The 21,522-nt window shown below is 36.7% G+C and overlaps 1 protein-coding gene across 1 annotated transcript in view; it reads right to left on the bottom strand.

Annotated features, from left to right (window-relative positions):
• The window catches only part of SH2D4B (SH2 domain containing 4B), a 65,681-nt gene that overhangs the window by 29,812 nt on the left and 14,347 nt on the right, over positions 1 to 21,522 (bottom strand). The window contains exons 3-5 of the mRNA XM_009979942.2: positions 21,204 to 21,351; positions 11,782 to 11,926; positions 3,198 to 3,408 (exon numbers count right to left, since the gene is read on the bottom strand). Coding sequence (XP_009978244.2) covers positions 3,198 to 3,408; positions 11,782 to 11,926; positions 21,204 to 21,351 — 504 coding nt within the window. The remainder of the gene's footprint in view (positions 1 to 3,197; positions 3,409 to 11,781; positions 11,927 to 21,203; positions 21,352 to 21,522) is intronic.

The raw sequence follows: 21,522 nt of genomic DNA, 5'->3' as shown, positions 1-21,522 counted from the left end.
TTTGTTAAAACTATTTTGAGTTTTTATTGAAGCCAGAATATTTTGAGTTTATATTTGCAATGGAACCTTAAACATTTTCTTAAGCACAGAACTTAAATTGAAAAATAATTTACCACAAAAGATGCAATGGAAATTTCAGTCAGCTTTCCTTTTCCACTTGATTTTTACTCCAATGTACATATTGACAGCAAAGTTTTGGTATTTTTTTTGCTTACAGTACACTCCTTTTCACTGGCAAGAAATTCTATATCAGAATAAGCTATAATAGGTTGTATATCCAAACCATTGAGCATGATAGAGGAAATGTTTTGTTTAAAGTGTTATGTTCCCTTTACGTTCTCTACTTGACAGCCTCCCTTATTGTTTCTACTACTTTCTATGCATTTTAGATTATTTTAGCTAGTAGGAGGCAAATCAGGTAAAACATGTGGAAAATCCATTCAGTTACTCCAAATAAGGACTAAGGTATATTATATCAAATGGAAGTATGACCTCATACAATTTAAGCATACAATCTCATTTATCCTGATAACAGTAGTAAAAGGGAGGTTTTACAATGGATTTCTGCATAGCGTGAAATCCCATGAGTTTCTGGGTGGTCAAACTGTTAGTAAAAATTACCAAATCTTGATTACTATTCTTCTTCCGATAAATAGGATGAAGGCTAGTGTGGGTATGTCTACTTGTACTATAATTTCACTCCCATTTGGTGAGACATACACTTCACCATGCCCAGTACAGCAGCTGACTACATACTTCTAGCTTTCCTACCCAACCTGCCATGGAGCTCCCAGTTAATGCTGTACATTTCTAGACAATGTAACGGAAAACTATTACTAAAATTAGATCATCAGCTCAGAAGTCACCAAACAGTGTTAAACTAATTTGCGAGATAATCAAGAAGCCTTAAAACCAATCAAGGTTCTGCAATTCATGACAGCATAATGCTCTTTAGAAAAGAATAAAAGCAAAAAGGTGCTGTCTCCTTGGTGATATGCAACTGAGTCCTCCTTTCAGTTTGTCTTACTATTACTAAAACTAGTGCTTGACTCTGGATATCAAGTGATGAAGGCTACAGTGAATGTAATAGTTATTGCTAAATTACACAAACGTGTGAGTAGATCTGACCAATACTTATCATAAAATTTGAAGATACAACCATGAGTGAAGGGAGAAAGTAAGAATTCAATTATAGACACACATTAAAAAAACAAACAAACAAACTACATGCATTTCTTATTTCTGTTTTTTAATATTTTCTATAAAGAAACAAGAAACCCTTTGAATTCTAGGGCTCAACAGTCCATTCTCATTTCTTAACTCCTTTCTCTCTAATTCAGTTTAGTTTTGAAAAACTAGTCAAATCCATAATTTTTTCTGCCCTAGGCCAAATCTCAAAATCACTCTGTCAGTTTCTATACAGCTACTGCAGCTGGGCTTGTCCAGAACGGGCAGGAAGAAAGAAATACAATCACAAAAGTAAAAATTAAAAAAGCACGGTAGACAAAAGGATAAAATGGATAAGTGGGCCAAATAGTTTCATTGGGAAAAGAACACTCAGCAAAATAAGAAAGACAGTAGGAAAAAAATCAAACAGAAGCTTTCCACACTACATAGAAATTACAAGAAAAAGAGATCTTAAGTAAAAATAAAATAATACTATTTTCATGTGACTTTTGAAAGAAAAGGAAAGGCAAGGGAAAAAGCTACAGGAGCTATGCTTCATGCTGAAAAACTTAGAGACGTAACACTGAACCCACATTCCCTTGAGGCAAAAAATCTGTCTCACACTAGTGGTAAATAACAACATACTGTGCATCTCCTCCTTGACCTCCTAGGTCACTGGCAAAGTAAAATTTTAGATGCACATCTGCTCCTGCTTTAACATAGCAGTGTTAGGTGTGACAAGTTGAACTATGTACATTCACTATTAAAGCACATGTTTAAAGCAACTTTTATTTTTCTTGATACCTTCACAATCAAGTCATGGACAGACCAAGAGGAGCCTTAAGAGATAAGAAAAATGAATAGTTTGTTTTTTTGTAGTATGCGCATAGCTTAGAAACAGATAAATATTATTGAACATGAGTCGGATAATGATAAGAATATTTTCCAGCTTTTTTTCAGGCCCTTTTTGAAAAGGATCACATCTAGCACCACCAAATACTATAGTAAATAACCTCAGCTCAGAACTTCAGGTCGAAGTTACCGACTGTCTTTTTCAAAATCTGCCACTTTTTCTAGTGATTTATTCCTTCGATTTGAAGAAGACTAAGTAGTTTGGAAAAATAATGAGAAAATTTCTCTGACAAGTTGATTTGATGGTAAATTTAAAGATCCCGTTCTCTCCGAGAGTAGAATTCTGAGTCCTCCTCAAACTGGGAGTTTTTGGCTGCTGTTTCTGGAGAGTTTCTATGTCTCAACGCAGAGCAAAGAACTTGTCAAAGCAGAACACATTTCAAACAATGAGGGACTAATTCTCTCTGTTGCTACACTGACTGGTAAAGAAAAACAATGTAATGGGATTTCTTCCTCCCTGAGCTTGCATATTGATTGTTGGAATTATTTTTTTTTTAGCATTTAATGCTACCATCCTTTCAGTGCTGACATTGCCTTTATCACCACAAGAAGTCAAATTAATGGTATAAGAAATAACCAGGAAAAGGGTAGAATGACTAGTTAAATTTCTAGCGCTCATCTGCCAGTTTGGATTCTTTTCCTCTTTTGCAATTCATGGCGCTCCATAAATAGTCAGATGAAAGATTAATAAACACCAAAGACATTTGATTTTGCCTGAAAAAAACCCTAAAAGCTCTGAATCTTAGGAGTAAAATGCTTCATAAGAGCCATATAGCAGCAGGCAGTTTTAGGCTTGAGGCTTAAGACTTGCCTATGAATTTGTCCATTTGACTTCTCCATATCACAGCCTTGCATACTAATCTAATATTGTCTTTTGAAGAACTCATCTGTCTCTGTGTGAAGTCTAAAAAATCTGTCTGAAAAATAACTAGCATTTAGTTTACATTAAATATTCAATCTGTTTAATTTTTCTTTAAACTTTCTTTTTCTGGTCATAGTGAAAAAGCAAAACTCTGGGAATTTCCAGCAACTGAAGAATGACTTGTTGAAATGGTGGGGAATGGAGATGGAGTGATTCAACAGAAAACTATTTCAAAGTCACTCCTGTACAAACCAACCTGGATGCTGCAGAGAGAGAGCGCAAAGGATTTGCGCTATCGTTGTTCAGTTTTATCTCCTGATCGTTATTCAGGCTTGTCCCCTGGAACAAATTACTCAGGTCAGCCACTCTTCCCTTCTGGATGGCACGCAAGGATTGTCGTCGGTATTCATCCCGGGCCCTGCGTGCTTTGTGGCTTCTTTCCTCATCTGCAGCTTTGGAGCGGCGCACTGGGTGGAATGCATGGGAAGGGTGGGGAGGAGAGACTTTAGAAATGCAAACAGGTATTTACACCTTTCCTTATAGAACAACTCACTATATTCCTTATATGACCTGACTTTAAGAATGTTCAAATTACAACGCACTATCAAAGAGATGGCCAACTGGATGACCTCCCTGATGCTTCAAACACAGGCTTACCGCTAGAAGAAGCGTACCAGACTTGAGCTACCAATGATCTGATCGCTACTGGCAATAACTGAGCCTCTACATACTGCGATTACATCTGACTCTTGCTTTGGCTGTAATAAGAGAAATTTTGCTTCAGGACATCTTTTGCACTGGCAGCGCACCAAATTTTATGTTTCAAGAAAGAATGTTAACCACTGCTTAAATATAAGCCTGTTTAACCAAAGTCTTTGCAACTATGCACGTAACTGGAATTGCAGGAGCTACTCCCAAAATTTACAATTATAAAAAATAACATGAAGGATGCACTTTTTGTTTTTTATGTTGCTTTCTTTCTGAAAGGCCTATGCTATCTTTGTTTCAGTATTTAAAGTTACAGAAGTCTCCATCTTGAAAACTGCAGTCTAAAAATTGTTTCAGTAGCAATGGAGAAATTAATGGGCTTTGGAAAGGGCATGCTGATGCTATGGATGGGGCTGTCTCACACTTGAGTCTCTGAAATTGCATATAAAGAACCAGAATCTTTCCTGGAAGATTTAATACACATCTGTCAATGCCACTGACCAGGGAGTTACATATTTCCATAACCTGAAATGAGACTGCTTCTCCGGCCATTGCAGGTCAGGCATCTCTCACTAAAGCATCTTCATTTTAAAACTAATGTACTAACAATCCTGTCTTCAAAATGGTATAACTTGAATACACCAAGAATTGTACTGAAAATATTCATCATCTCTCAGCTCTTTTGTGGTGCTTCAAGCCCCATTTTGATGATTTTTTTGAGACACAAATAACTTCAGGCAAGCAAATTATTGCAGTGCAAAACAAACCCTAAAACGTCCAGTGAAGCAAATACTAAAGCATCAAGCTATTGCCTCCAGTGGCAATTACCAACCCTGCCATGACTATCCTGGCTTAGATCATACCCAATTCACAAAGTGCACTCATTATTTCTTACTCTATTTTGATTGTACCTGTGAGTAGGAATGCATGATATAATACCAGACAGTTGCATTTCATTAGGCTGTTTGCATGCCTCTGGTTTAAACTCCTGATTCAAAGCAAAAAGAATTCCAAATGGATTTGTCCAAATAATGAAAAGGCCAAATGGAATCAAGAAATAAAAGCGCTCAAAGCAAAATGAAACTAAATAAAACCCTCTGGGCAAATGAGGGAAAAAAAAAAAAGACTTTTAAGCTTAGAGTTATATAATATTATCATAGTTAGAAAGATATACAGGATTAAAAGCTCCTCAAGATAGCATAAAAACTGAGTCATAGATGCTTCATATATACGCAACTGGCAAGACTTCAGTTTCACTTAACTACATACCCTCTAGTTTTAGCTAAACAAGGTAACAAACAACCGTACAGCACAGAAAAGATGAGTAACAGGTTTCACTATTTATCTTACAGGTCATTATTTTTAAGGGTAGATAATGTCATCTAAGTATGCTACTTCAATGGCTGAAGTATATTAGTCATAAAGTTTCTGTGATTTATCCTTTGTAAAGCCACTCAGTAACGGCTGCTTTAAATGTGAACTTTGTGTTTGCACAACACAAGAGAGAGCAAGGAAGATGAGTGCAATGCAGCTTGGTAAGACATTTAGAAACCAGTCATTGTTTGTCACAATCACAGTATACAGATCGAGGGCAGACTGCCCAGAGCTTTCTGGAATTTTTTGCTACTGATATACAGGCTGCCTGGTAATGAAAAAGGCAAGGTATCTTCAGGCCCCACTTTCCTCAGCAATAGATACTCTTTTGAAGAGACATTCCTACTGTATTTTTGCTAGCTAATAAATCTACATGAGAAGTGAGTGACCTGGACTACATTTTCCTAAACTAACAAATTCTAGTATTTCTTGTCACAAAACAATGAGGAGAGGTAGCATAGTTTGCAAGGTCAAATATCAACATTCAGAAAACTTTCTGAAAGTATGTATGACATGCAGCCTTCCCTATCCATACACATATACATACATGCATTTACATATATCTATATACCCATACATGTGCATATGTGTCTGTATATATGTCAAGAGAGGGAAGGCTATAGATATGCCATAGATATTTAAATGCATGCATACAGATTTTATATATATACACACATATAGGCATCTTTTTCACATTAAGAAGAATTTTTATTGAAAATTCCCAACTGAGTCTGAAAAATTGTATCATTGACCATAGGGACGCGTAGGGCCTCTTAATCCATTTTTTGGTCATTACTAGATTCCTGATTTCCTCCCTGTCCCATTCCTTATAGTTATACCCAGAAACTTCTCTTTCCTCACATTCCTCTATCTTTAGGAATTGTCTAGTACAGCTCCTACTGTGGATCTGTGTTGCTATGTTATGCCAAGTTTCTTTTAAAAATCTCTGACTGGTGAAGGGACTTCGTGTTGGGTAAAAAAATCAAAGTCACTGGCATGAATAACTGGTTTTGGTGACTGGATAGTATTGTGGACAAAGATTCATCCAGCCATTGTGGTCAGGAATCTACAAAAAGTTTTCCACTGCACTCCAGACAAGATGACGTGTGCCACATGAACCGTCCTCCCATACCAACACCTCCCACAAATCTATCTATCTTGAGAAAGTCACTCAAAGTCTGAAGGTAAACTTGGACATATTTCTGTAGCAGGTTTTTTCTTACAATAGAATTTAGTGAATATTCATATTTCTCTCTCTGACTGAATCATCTCACTAGAAATAAGAACTTTATGTCTGGATCAAGTCTAGCACAAATATTCTAAGATGGGAGAAGCCATGAATTCTGCATTACTTGTTGTATTTCAGGAAACGTAATAGCCTTTCTCACAATAATAAAGCAAAAGTAGTCAGGACTTGTAGTATTATCGTAAGTAGGAACAGATTACTTTCCTTGACGGGCTGTGCTTTTACAGTAAAGGTACTTCTGGCATGACCCCTGTGTAAAGCATTAAATGCCATAGTCAATAGTTTCAACAGGTAAATTAGATATCTGAATTATAGGTCCATATATTTAGCCTCAAGAATTACTACAAATAATAATTTACATTTTCTTCACCTTCCTTTTACATTATGGAATAACGTCAGAACTGACAAGAGTGGGAAACGAGGAATTTGCTTGATTTCCCAAGCTCACAGGAAATCTACTGTTCAGCCAGGTCCTGTAAGTCTATCTCCACTACCAGTTTTCTCTTCAGGTATTGGTGATACCAACAACAGGTACATCCTCCTTCAGTGCTTCTAAAATTAAGCACACTTCTGCCCTCACAGCACTGTAACGTGTGTAGAAATGCCTGAGCTGTTTACATTGGTTAGGCGTCAATCTGATTGCAGCTGCAATAGAGCTGGCCAAAAATGGGTTACCAAACCCTCCTAGAAAATTGGTAAAAACTGAAGTCTGTGCTGTCATGATCATACAGTTCTCATTACTAGAAATAAATAGTTTAAAGCCAGCTTGGCGATGTCTACATGACTGGCAGTGTGAACATACTCTAACAACAAAGAAGAAACCATAAAGTTTGTGCATGCAATAGCTTTTATGATCCTATAGGTCTCAATTTGAGTTTGCCTTGTTTTCCTTGAACAGTTTACGAGAATCTATTGTTCCTCTATGCTAATCTAAGTTGTCTTTTGAGTCAAAATGCAAGATTACCTTTTATATTTTCATTTAGGATTGGGAAATCCCTATTAGCACTCCTGGCAAAGTTCTAATACCAATTTTTTTTTGATACAGATGGGGATTAATTCATGCTGTGCTGCAGCTGAACTTGATCACATAATTTGTGAAAGATTAGAAACTCTATTTTGTATAATCTACTTTCTGCTTTTGAAGAGCTGTGAGTTACAATCAGACCTATGTGAAAGCAGAAAAAAACTATGTGCTATGAATATGCATTCTCATTTTTAAATTATTTTGTTTCAGCTTTACCCTTGTTAATAACTCCTGGAAGCTTGTTTATGAGCAATTCAAAATGACTACTTAACAGACAAAATTCAAATCTTCAAATTTTCTAAGTGCACATACAATTCACACAGTGTTTTTCATTTCCTAATTGGAAAATAACTTCCCACAAATATGCTGCAATATGTCTCCAGTTCAGTAATCTTCTTATCTGTAAGCACGTGAACAATCCCATCCCTATTCAACAACGCACTCCGAGACTTATTGAAGTTCAGTGAGCACATACTTAAGGTTGAGCACTTGCTTAGTTAATGCGTAGCTGAACTGGGGACTACTTACTTTAAAATTCAGCATTTTATCAAATTCTTCTGCCAGTAAACTCACTTGCCTGAATTTGTGTGGAAGATAAGTACAAAACAAACGTAAATTCCTTTAAAATTCAGACAAAAATAAATTCATAGACATAGTTTGTAGAAGAACATAAAAATATAATATAAAAGAAGCTATAATAGTCAGCCTGGTATCCTAATTTCAACAGAGACCATAAGTGGGTGCTTAGGAAAAGGCATAATAGATCAAGTCACTCAACTCTATTTACATTTTTGCTGGAATAATTTTTGTCTGAAGATGAGTACAGCTGGTCAGATGGTATCTGAGCACTTCACTGCTTGATGCAGTTTGCAGGGTATTGTAAGTGTACTAACAGAATGCTTTTTGCAATATTCAATCGTATTAATATTTATGCTACGGTTTTTCCTGTTCTGTTTTGCAGATTCCTTTTCTGCTCTCACAGAGAGAGGTCACACTTAGAGACTGTGATATAGGGTATTATTTAGTGAATACACTAGAAACCTACAAAATGGAACAGCCTGTAGAGAGGTACAAAACTAATCAGAATGTGTACACTCCTCTGCCCAAGGAGTTCTCACTTCTCAGTTTCAAAGAATATGAGCTTTGAACAGCAGAATCTCTGAATCAGCCTTTTCCTCTAGGCATCTTCTCATTTGCCAATATACTTGCTCCACATATTAACTCACAACTGCCCTCTAAAATACTCCAACTTATATCTATGATATGAAATCAAAGTGTATATTTTCTCTTACAACATCATTTTTTTCCTTTTAGTAGTGATTTCTCAAGATATTCTACATTTGTCATATAGTATATTAAAAAGCACTAAAATGATGTATTTCAATTAACACAGTGGTTCCATGAGCTTTTATTGTTATTCGGCACAATCAGGCGAACAGCAGAAGCAAACTGAACCAAATAACAGCAACTAATATTAGCAACACTTTGCTTATTGCCTTGGCAATAAACAGCTGAGGGATAATGTGATGAGGATTCATCTCTCCTCATCACATTCTAAATTTCATCTACTAAATAAATTAGTAGCATCATCAATATCATTGCTACATTTGCTCTCCACAATAGCTGCTCTAGCACTGCTGCTCCTCTTCAGCACTGACCTCCCAGCACCGCTGAATACAAAGGGCTGACTTCAAGGAGGTACGACACAAAGGAGCCTGGCCTTGCTCCTAATGAGCAATATGGTTTCCATTGCACGTATGTAGAGACGAAAGATGTTAATATTACATCTGCTTGTAATTCTCTTATGCATCCATGCATTTATTTATTGCTTAGAAAAGATGACACTTAGAAAACTGGACAGCTTTGCCTAACTTGACTAAATTTCCTCTCAGTGTCCCAAAGGAATATTTGAAGACAAAATAAAAGGATTATCATAAGAGGACAGAAAAAAAAATCTGAAACTGAAAAAAAAAAAAAGTGATGAATCTGTTAAACGTGAGATACTAGTTCATTCCACAGCAATTTCAGATGTTCCCACTTCCAACTATTTGTTATTGCCTGTCTGTTGGAGGTTCTGACTTCTGCAGCAAAGTTAAGGAAACGGAAGATGTTAATAATCCCTAGGGAGCTCAATGCAAAGTCTGATGGCATAGCCTAAACCAGCCAGGAACTAGTTTCAGATAAGGCACTAAACACTGCATCTTCATATCTTGTCACACCCATTTGCTAATGGAACACAATTCTAAGTCCTCAAACCAACTGGGATAAATTGAGACACTGAGATAAGCATAAGAGGATAAACAAGGATGTGATACACTCTAGTCATTAGTCTGCAGTTAGTTTAATGCTAAATCAATTACTGACAACAGCACAAACTCTGGCAGCACAGAATTTATAGTACGCTGCAAGATCCAACTGTGGTGCTGCCAGCTAGGAGGTGCTGAGCTTCTGTTTTGCCACGGCAGCATTATTATTGGTGACCAGGCTGGATAGCTTGAAATGACATCAGCTGCAGTCAGTCACCCTTTTGATCACAAGCAGACAGACCTATAGGTATTGAGGCACACAGACTGAAGGTGACAGAATTCCTTCAGAGCATACAGAACGCTCTAAAGGTCACACAAGAAAAAATACTAGTGGTATATTATACCCATCAGCATATGATACAGTCAAAAGTGTTTTAAAAGACCAAAAATGCCATTATGGAAATCATGGTCAAAATCTTTGGTAGCTTGTTCCTTTCTTCTCTACCTTCTCCCGTAATTCCTCTATTGCATTTTTGATATCTGTCCCTGTACAACCAGCATTCACTGAGAAAACTGAGACAATAATTTAAAACCTCAGTTACCACTTTAATGCAATAGTAAGAAAATGATAGCTGGTTTGAGTAATGTTTATAGTATTTTGTCTTATTGACAATTTCAGTGTAAAGATAGGTTGCATTATTTTTTTTTAAAATAACATGGTTGCAAATACATTTGCTTTCCTTATCTACCAGCAAAGAACTGCTAAAGTACATAATACCATCCTCTATGCTAGGTTGCCAGCTGATGCTAATTGACGAGGCTTCATTTTCTACAAAACTAAAGGGCTATTTTTCCCCCAACTCATTTTTCTCTTAAATACCCAAAATACAGAAAGCTACAGTCTTCCTTTTAAATAAATGCATACACCTGGACTCAGATAATTCTCCAGGAAATAATTTCCATCTCTTTATTGACAGTGTAATATACAGAGGTTTTATTGATCAAAAATGAGCGTAGCCCTCTATGAGCTTGGAAGATTGCATCAGTGTATCTTATATAGATTTAATTCATGTTGTACAGAATGTTTCACTATTACATCAATCCCAGGTGATAAGACATCAGTAATTAGTCTTCAGGAACTCCTGAACTGATGACTAAAACCATAAAAACCATAAACTCATTGCATATTTTTAAACATTATTTTTACTTCTGTCAGGAAATAAGTAACACTACAGCAATATTTTTTTCCTACTGTACGAGGTATTTCATGCAGCACATACTATCAGCTCCCTAAAACTCCTTTTTTAGTATTAGTTGATTAACCTTTGTGTTATAATGAATACAATAACCCCACACGAGCTTAAATTTTTCAATCATTACATTTCCTTTTTCTGCAGAGTAATCAAACCAGTATAGATGTGGCAAATAAAAAATTTTCTTCTCCCAACAAAAATGCACAATTTCTATCACAGACAAATTTCCTACTTCTAAAGCCAACTATATAATAGACTCCAGATGGAGTAGACGTACATTTTATTCACAATAACCTATTAAGTCTTATTTATTCATAATGTGGACCTTTACTTACCTATGGTATGTATGTATATATTTACATAGTAATATATTTGTTCTGTTCCCTATAAGCTTTTAAAAATCACTAATGTATTTTAAAATTAATCACAATGATGATATTAATAAAGAATTTCAGGGTGGCTAAAAAGTAACGGCACCTCCATAGAGTGAGATCATCATTGTAAGGATTTTTTTTCAGGGCAACAATCTAAGCATTATTTACCATAATCTTTTGAAATTAAATGAGTTTCAGTGCTGATATTGGAGCTTGACCCCATCACCATATGGAAGTAATTAAAATAGAGATGAAGACAGATTTTACCTCTTCAGAGGCAGCTGAGGACAAGCTGTCAAAATAGCAGTGTCCAGAATTATTATTAAGCCAAAACTGATAATTAATTACATTAGACAAAAATTAATTATCTCAGTCACTGTACATGAAAAAAATTCTATAAGGCATTGACAGGGATTTTTATTCAGAAATGTGAAATTGGTAAACTCACAGAGACTTCTGTTTGTAAGGTCAAGCAGGCAATTTCCTGCAAAATAATATAGCATTTTGCATTGCTCTAGTTAGAAGAGATTTTTGGCAACATCTTTTTATATTCTACAAGTCTCCTTTTATTTGGTTTTAGAAATTCATTAATCCTATGAAGGTAATTCTACTCACACTGTTCTTCCCACTCCTGGTCATCGTCGCTGTGTTGACTATGCTGCTGAGCTTGCTTGAGGCTCAGATACAACTCTTTTGCTCGGATTTCTTCCTGCTGCCTTATTTGTTCTTCACCCTTTTGTCTTTCCTCTTCTTCTCTTTTCTAGGCAAAATGAAGTAAACCAGAGGTAACTAAAGAGGAGGAATGTGCCAAAAGTTAGGACACTGCTTCAGTTGCTTCCTCCCACAGAGTAGCTACGTTACCTGGGACAAATCACTGTCTCCTCTAGCTTTGAGTTTCTCACCTATCACAACAGGCTAATAGAGGTTTCCTATCTCTTTGGAATTTCTGAGGAAGGTATGTTTTGAAATGCATAGGTATCACAGGAATAAGGAAAATGTAAGTATTTAAGACCTGAAAATCTATACGGAAAACATGTTTTATTACATGGCGCCAAAGCCTGTGCTATCCTACAATTCGTAAGCAGGGCTTGTTTGAAGTCCACAAGTACCCCCACTGGAGATATCACTGTCACTCAAACTATACACATCATCTACAGAATCTGTAGAATTCAGTAACTGATTTACTGGCGTTCTTAGTTCAGCAACTGTCACCACGTGTCATCAAAACCAACACTCTGAGTTACCAATCTAGTTATCTAACCTAAACTATAAGTAAGGGAAGCCCAAAGTAAACTGTGAGTTGTTGCAAAATGTTAATTTTATCAGATTTCTAGGGTGAAGCAACTGACATAAAGTTGAATAAAATCTGGTGAAATTCTGCTTTTTACATCAGGAGGTTTGAGGTACATCTTTCTGTCTTCCTTAAATAACTTCTGTTTATTAAAGGTCAGAAGTTGGATTTCATAAGATCTTTGCGTTTTCCTAACTGTGCATCCTTTTGGTGGGATTTTCATGTTTCATTGCAATGGGACCAGCAATAGTTGAGCACAGGGGAAAAAAAAAAACAAACAACCACAAACCAAACAAAACCCCTTGATTACTTTAAACTAGAAAACAATTTTCTCAAATGCTCCAACACATTCTATCAAACAGCTGAGCTGATATATTTGAGCAAACGTTTAGCCACAGACTTTGTACCAGTAATTTCTTTTTTCTTAAGACATGCTATGATGTAAAGTCTGAAAATTACGTTCAGACGAGATTGGTCCTGCTCTGAAAGGGGAATCAGACATAGCTTCCTTTTTATTATATTACATTTGTGCACTGTAAACTTTGTGGAAGGGCATATTTTCTAAGTTTGAAAACAAACTTTCACCACAGCAGGATTCATAGCAAGACCAAAGCAATTTGTGATCTGTTAGTAAGTACTACAAATATGAGTGGAGAGATTAAAAAAATGGGGCTAAAAACTGACTTCTATTATTCTCTAAACTCAGTTTGTGGGTTCAGGAGATGCAAAACTGAGCTTTCATGATGGTGCTCATAATCCTGCAAAAAGTAACTTGCATAACTGATTTTTTCACATGTAGGATCTTCCTTGTTCAGTCTTTGAAGATGCTACTATATGAAAATTCACACTATGTATAAATGTTTGCTATAATTTAGCCTCTTTTTAGGCTGAAAGGGGTTGAACTATCCAAAAGCTATATTAATTTAGTAAAAGTATACATTAATTGATTAATAAATAATTTTCATTAATTACTAATTTATTATTAATTTTTATTTACTATGGTAAATAGTTTGTGGGTTATAATATATTGGAAAAGTACTCATTTGCAGGTTATCTGTCCTATCCAAGCACCTCTCAGGGCACAAATACCAAAAGCAGCCTGAATATAGTAATATGAATGTACAAACAACATTGTTGTTTCCTGTCCCTAAGAGGGACTCCTACATGTTTTCCCAATGGTGAAACAGGTATCTGGAACGTCTATTTGGGAAACAGAAAAAAAACTTTTGTCCACCATGGGGAAGGAAAGGCTTTTTTTTCCCCTCTCCTTCTTCCCCCTGCCCCTAGTTCTTCCTAGCTCTGCAAAAGTTATCTGTTGTTAACCAGAAATCGAGAACTAAAGGAAGTCAATTCTAACTCTTTTCAGAAGACAGCTTTCCAAAGCAAACAATATTGCTGTTTGCAACCTCAAGCTCAGTGAAGGCCAGAAGCAGCAGGAGTAGTCAGGACTGTTCAGTTTTCTGCCATGGATCATAACAGCTCGCTTAAGGAAGAATGGCACATTATATTTGCATGAATATGGAAATAACAGTGTAAATCCAACTGTGAATAAACAAGGCCAGGTGTCTTGAGTTTCACAGGGATGGTTTGCTTAGGAATAGTCAGCCAACTGACATGGCTCTAAATGCTTTTGTCCATTGTCAATTCAAAAAGACTGAAAAGAAGTAAGCAACATAGCAGTGACAAGCATCCCATCTTCAGAGTGGGAAAAGCAAACAAATGCAAATCTCCACCTTTTGAAAGAACTCAATCATTTTACAAGTTCCCTAAGTAACATAAATCAACATTTCTCCATTTAGCACAGCTGAGCTCCACCAGTTTACACCAGCAGAGGACCTGTCTTCTTGATAATACAAGAAATCAAAACATCTGAAATATTGGGTATTAATAGTGATGTACCTGTGTAGAGAATAATAGCTCCATAGCACACATGATGAACAATAAATTAGGCTGCTCTTATTATTTCTGAGAAAGAAAAGCCTAGTATTGTTCTTCAGTCAATTTTTTTATATTTTAATGCTACTGTCTTTGATTATTTCTAACATCATTCTCCCATTGTTATCTCCTGAGTCCTAAAAAGATTAGTTCAGTGGATAGTTCATTATTTCTGAAAAGTCAATGCTTTTCAGAGGCACAGATTTCAAAGCCCAGCAGCTTTTTCAAAATTTAAAAAAAAAAAAAAATAATCTTTTTACATACCCCATAGAATTAGGGATTCTATATTTCGATTGCTGGTAAATGGCTTTATTCTCTTCTTGGAAAAAGTATGCAATCAGCCACTCTCTGTTCTTATGAGGAGGATATTTATTCACTTAGCTTCACTACCCAAAAAAATTCAATACCTCTAGGCTTTCTTTTCAGGAAGATGGACAGACACAGGAGTAATCCTGGCTTATCAAAGTGTTTTCAATTCAACATCTCAAACCACAAAGTAAACTTAATATGGGGAGTGTGGGGGGTGGGCGGGGAGGAAATAAATCTCACAGCAGTTTCCCTGAATCACACAAGAATTTTGTCATAAGTTTTTAATGGTTTAATGTTTTTTTTTTTTTAATGTACCTATTGTTGAAGCATTTGTAGTAAAAAGATGAAAGTGTCTAAAAAAAAATAAAACAAAGAAACAACAAATCAGAATTCAGGTAGAGTTTGAGTTCTTAATGGAAGGCAGCAATGCATACTAAGAAAATTCTACCTTTTTTTTTTTTAGTGAGAAGAAAATTTAAGTCAAAGAAATAACACCACCACCACCCTCAATGCTGGTACTTGATTCTAAATTCACAAAACTTTTTCATATCATTTTTCTTTTTAAAGGAAGTAAAATTTTAAATTCTATTTATTCAAATTAGCACACAGATGCATGTACAAGTATATTGTGCAACTCCCTAAAGATATGTGAGGAGAAACAACGCTTGTTAGTATGACATAGGAAAGAAAAGTCATCCTGTTGTCAAGCATGAGTAAAAAGTGTATGTTTGTATTTAAATGAACAACAATTGAACTTTTCACATTTACCCCCCAGGAAGAATACAGCAACCAGCTTATCTGCTTCTCCCCATAAACTCGATCCTGCACATCACAGATGAGAGTGAAGAGCTATAATAATCTACAAATATCACCTCTGCCTGACAGTTGAGAGAGGTTGTGTTGTGTGCCGTGACCCTTTCAGCTCTTCCAGAATAATTAGGAAGGTGACAATTCAGTACATAGTTGCAAATTGCCAAGAAATACTAACCTGCTGCAACAAATCACACTGGCAATTCAATAGGCAGCAGTAATCCTCTCCAGCTCTAACTCCACTGGAGAATTTGAACATGCTAAATGATCTTATCTGGCCTCTGGCAGTTGAGCATTTACCACAAACTTGTTACTTTTTACTGTAAATGTGTGTCTCACAATGTTTTATAGCTGTACTACAGCCAGCTCTAAATAATATTTAATATCAGCCATGATTAGTTCCTAATGTTTCAGTCCAATGCAGATGAGAGCAGACTAGGTCAGCATTCATTTTTTGCTGCAGAAAGATTTAAAAAAAATGCACTGAGGAAAAGCTAAAATACAGCAATTTATTTTTTTACAATGGAAAACTGAGCTTCTGGCTGCCACAGCTCTTGGAGTCTCTCTGGGGAGTCTTATGGGATGCAGGGCAGCTGAATGACTGCCATCCTGCTCAGGGCAAGACCCACAAGACGTATTTGTTACAGCAGTCCTTTCCAAAGCAAAGGATGCCTGGGATTCTCCCAGTGCTTCAGGCTGGCAGGTAGTGTCTGTGGCAGCTCTGAGAGCTGCAGCTAGTTGGCAATGTTACAGCTGCTGTGAATCTCCTGAGACCCCTCCGCAATCACCCTTGAGCCAGGATAGACGCTCAGGCTACCTGCCACAATGCTGAGAGTGCAGCTCATCTTCAGGTCTGAGCCCCTAGGACTCCCTGCTCTGAAGAACTGAATCTGGAAATCCCAGAGTCCCTGGCTCCAGGACAGCCTGTTCTCAGCAAGGCTGACACAGCAGGCTGAATTCAGAGATCAGCATTCTCCACAAACCCACCTGACAATTTCCAACAGAGCTGTGAATATCAGCAGAAACATGTCCAATTCTTTCACAGCCTTTTTCTGAGAAAATTCTCTCACTTGCCTCAGAAAAGAAAGCGTTTTCAGAGACATTTTCTTCTCTAGTGCCAGTGTCTCAAAAGGAACACAGAGTTTGCATCACTTCACTGTGCACGTATTTGCTCAGAGACAAAAGTACAAAACGCAGTCATGCTTTATGTAGAAGTTATGTTTCAGCTATGGATATGCCCCAGGACATGCTATTCACACACGGCTCATATAGAGAGGTAACAACATACTCTGGTTCACAAAGACCCTCTTTTAGATGAGATAGAAAACAAAGCCAAGGACTATTCCTGATTCAGAGAGATCTGAGATTTATTGCATGTGCTGGAGCAGACTCTGTTTGCGTAACTTGCCATAGATCCAGCGACAACTACTTAGAGTTTGTCTCTGGATCTTAGGGACAGTTCATAGCTTGAACTTCTGACATGTAAAAAATATCCTCATTAGTGGCTCAGATTTTTCCATATATCCATGGAAAAATATCAGAGCTTTGCTAGTTTTTGCTAGTGATCCAGTAGCACTCTCATCACTGATGTCACTGAGGAAAAAATTTTTCTTTAAAATTAATACCACAGTTCCTCACAAGTAGGATAGAAAACCCTGAAGACCTGATTCCCAGCAGAAGCTAACGGCTGCCTCACTTCCAACATTGTTAAAGAGACAACTGCATAGAAAAAAAAAAAAAAAGAATTTCTGAACTGTGCTCGCACAAAAGAAAACAAAATGAAGTATTACTGAATTACTGTAACTGTCATTGAATGGACCTAACTGAAGCATGAACTTGCAGCTTATTTGCACTTAAAGATAACAAGCCCACTCAAGTGCTTGATGTTTACTTGGAGACAAGAGTATTTTGAGATCAGGACAGAATGATCACTGCTATATCATAAGAAGCCCATAGTACTGTAAGTGGTGATGGTTACACTTTGCCTCTTCCTAAACTCCACATCTCGCAGCAATTGTCTGAAGAATCAGGTCCACAGCACTTTTGGGCAAAGTAAAGCGCTCAGATGTGTTGAAAGCCCATCCAAGTCAATAGGACTGACGTGTGGTCTTTCTATTCAGCATAAGCTGTCCTTATTAGAGATTTCCTGAACTGAAACACTAATTATTCTGTTCTTCTCTGGAGGTTGATTCTAAACCTTTCTTCTTTGATGAAAAAGGAAACAGCCAGGACACGAAACCTTGGATTCACACCTTAGAAAAGCTCACTTCACTCACCACAATCCCAACGGGAATTAAAGGTCATGAACTTGCATCCAAAAAAAAAAATATTGTGGAAGAAATTATAATGCATTGTTACACTCTTGTCGCCTATCACAAGAACAAGGATTATTTGTCCTTAAGTGCTGCTCTCATTAAAATTCCTACTCAATATTTTTTGATGCATGAAGAAAAACAATGCCCATAAAAGTTTATATGCAGCTTTTGGTTAACACAAATTTCATCTCCAAAGGAATTTTTAAGAAGCAATCTAGCTTTACTGTCAACTGTGCTTATGTTACTAAATTTGGCAGGTATCTGATGTTGTCACACAGATAGTATTTTACTTCTCTTGCTTTATGTAGACCACATGAAAAGTGAGCTAAGAGAGTATCTCTGTTATTTCTAAATGTAGCTGAAGGATACCACCCGCCCCTGGCTGGCTGACACTCATACCTTTAATTTGCCCTAGCTCTGCACATTGTTCAAGACTCTTAATGGCAGCAGCTGATAACAGTAGGAAATTATGCCTCTGATCTCATAGCCTTTGTGAATTACCAAAAAGATTAATGATAGTAATTGGCTCTCTTATTTGTCCTTTGCAATAGGTCCATAAAAGAATGGCTGTCCTTAAACTGCAAAAACAGAGCAGTCAACATTTATGTTCTAGCATCATAAATTAAAGGCATTTCTGCTTAAGAAACACCAAGGAAAGCGATACTTTTCTAATAGTGCTGGAAAATGAAACAGGGATCATCATTCACTTTGATATGTGAGATACCATTTATCTAGTGCAGACAGCCCTAAAGTCCCATGATAGGTCAAGAGGAATAAAAGCATTTTAAAAAGGAGTGTTTGTGATACAATAGGATTAGAAATTAAACACATCAGCAGAAAGCACAGAGTTTCAATCTCCCAAGTCCAAATGCTTCAAGAGGATGAAGCATTAGCAGAGACTGAACTTTTCATACTCCAGTTTGGAGACCACTTTAAACAGAGTCTGGTCATCATCACAGGAGGATGATTACCAATGCATTAAATATTTTAAACTTCTTAAAGTGGACTCGCTAACTGATCTGCATCTCATTCCACACCCTGAATCATTCATGAAAGGTACGTCTCTTTGTGATTTCAATGACAGCAGTCATACATCAGTAGATTCATTAATTCATCTTTTTCACCAAAACCTTAGTTCTGTTCACTTTTTGTACTTGGAGCTAGATGCCAGAAACACAGCTTTCCTATTTTCCTGTCTAGGTACCTTTCCACTCATTCAGCTTGTAAATATTTCAGGTGTTTCTTCCACTGCACAAGGGTAGTTATAAAAAGAGTAAAATGGGAAGGTGAAGCAAAGCCAAGTGAGCTTAAATAAGCCAGTGGATAGAGAAGTTAACAACTCCTCCATATTAGCCTGTGAGAGTCACCTGTCTTTGAAACACCTTTACTGTTTTTAAGTAGTTCTACAGCACTATGTACAAGATCTGCTCTTTCAAGACCAAGTAAGCTGCTTTTCTGAGTAGCAAAGGTGTGGTGTTACAGTACCAGGGATCAGTCCTGCACTTAGACTAACATAGAATTCCACCAGCAGAGATCCAAGTCCCTCCTAAAGGATCTCGAATTACAGATCTAATTGAAGACCCAGGGCCGGAAGTGTGATTATATGATGCTGTTGTATTAATACAGCAAATGCTGGGAGCACACTCAATAAAGGGGCATTTAAAAGGTTTCTGTTTCTTTGATAAATTAAAGACATTGCAACTTTATGAATCGGGCTAAAGATATCTTGGCCAAAGGTTACTATTTGAAATTCAAAGAAAAAAATGAACCAAATTCTCATCCCACTTACAGTAGTGCAATTCTTGCTCCTACCAGGCACACAGTTGGATGGAGGATACCTGCTCACTTCCCAAGAAAGAGTGGGAACATAGATCACTGTGACATTATCTTTCCATCAATATGAAAATGAGCAGAATCTGGTGTCATTCCTTTTAAATTGCATCAACAACCGAAAGACTAGTTTTCCTTAATATAAAATTATGAGTCTATTATTATAAGTCTCACAAGTTGATCACTCTGTTTTTTGAAACAGAAGAATAACAGTGAGCTTGTGGACATTTACCTCATCAAGTGCACTGTAAATCACCCACAGAGATGTAAGTGAACAGGCCTGTATCAGTCTTTGTTCAAGAGGACTTTGCTTTCCAGAAAGCAGAGGAAAGAGCGTTTAATTAGTTGCTGTACTCATTATTCATACATTAATAAAGGCACTTGAAAGGTACAGTTTCATTACTCATTGACATCAAATTTCAAAGACCCTGCTCTCTCCTATGAATTCAAATTAATTATGCAGAGGTAAATCAGCAACTTTGTGCAGAGGAGGCTACAGGAATCTCCCTTGCTTTGTGCTACATAACCACCCTCAAATCCCAGTCCCACAGTTTACAGAGTGACAACTAACTTGCTGACTCTAGTTTGTAATCAAACCGCATAAATTTAACACCAAGTTTTTTAGGATTCCTCCCATCACAGAGGGACAAAGGGGAGTTTACCTGCACTTTCCACACCTTTATCCACCAACCAAGCTGTCAGCAGGGGAGAGAAGTGTAGATGGAGGTTACTGGATGCAGATCTCCTAGGAGTCATATTTTGCTACAGGCTTTCTCCATGGAAACTCAGCCTCACCAGTCTTGTGCAGTCCCAGAGTGCACATCCCAGACTCAGAAGACTGTGATAATTTCTCTGCACACTAAACCAATTATATTTTGTTTTCTCATTTCTAAACAAGTTATCTTTATAAAGTAATATGAGAAGAGTAGACAGAGGTCGTCTTTTCCTGTTTAGTTTTCAAATTGTTATTTTCAAGAAGAGAGGGTGAAAAAAATATTATTTCAAACAAACATTAAAATAGTATAACTAAGCTTCCAGAAAATTCATGATGAAGTCAATAAAAATCAGGCAAATGAACTTCTCCCAGCAAAACCAACTGGACTTTTCCCATAGGTTGAGTAGGAGAAGGATCCACCACTCATTATCTTAAAGAAAGTAGCGACAGAATTTTCAAGTTAAATATGTGAACAACTCATCCAAAATACACAAAATATGTTAAAGCAAACTACTTTAAAATGAGACATTTCACAATCGTACATTTTTTTCCCCCAGTATGATTCACTCAGCACAGCTGACTGAACAATTCTGTTAATGTGTGAGCTGAATAACCAGTTTGATTGTCCTGACACTTTTGAATGAGATATGTAATTTTTTCGCATCACTCACCCAGCTGTTCTGGTGAACACCAAGTAGCTATTTGTATATTCCAGGATGAAAAATTACAACTCTGGCTTTTAAGGCATGTTAATAAACATGCACTAAAGGTGACAAGAACTTCGAATCTATATAAAAATAGTATTAAAAAAGCTACATTATTCTATGCAAACCTTCAGTTCCTCCTGAATTTTTTCCTCCTCCAACTTGGCAGCTTTCCGATCTTCTATTTCTATTTTCCATTTTTCTGCCACTATTCTGGCTTTTTCTTGAGCCATAGCATCACGGAATTTCTTTGTAATTTCAGCCTCTTTCTGTCTCCTTCAGAAAAGAATTTGAAAATAAAAATAATTTAAGAGACTGATTATTTTTTTAAATTGAGGATCAATACTAGTTCACTGGTTGCAACAAATTAACATGAGACTTCATGGAAATATACAAGGAAAGAATTAAAATCTATTTAACAAGAGACCTACGACAAGCCAGATTTGA

Source organism: Tauraco erythrolophus, chromosome 9 (genome assembly GCF_009769465.1).
Source record: "Tauraco erythrolophus isolate bTauEry1 chromosome 9, bTauEry1.pri, whole genome shotgun sequence".
In the NCBI taxonomy this organism is placed as follows: domain Eukaryota; kingdom Metazoa; phylum Chordata; class Aves; order Musophagiformes; family Musophagidae; genus Tauraco; species Tauraco erythrolophus.
Note: the sequence above shows the minus strand (reverse complement) of the source record. Positions and strands in the feature narration are given on the sequence as shown.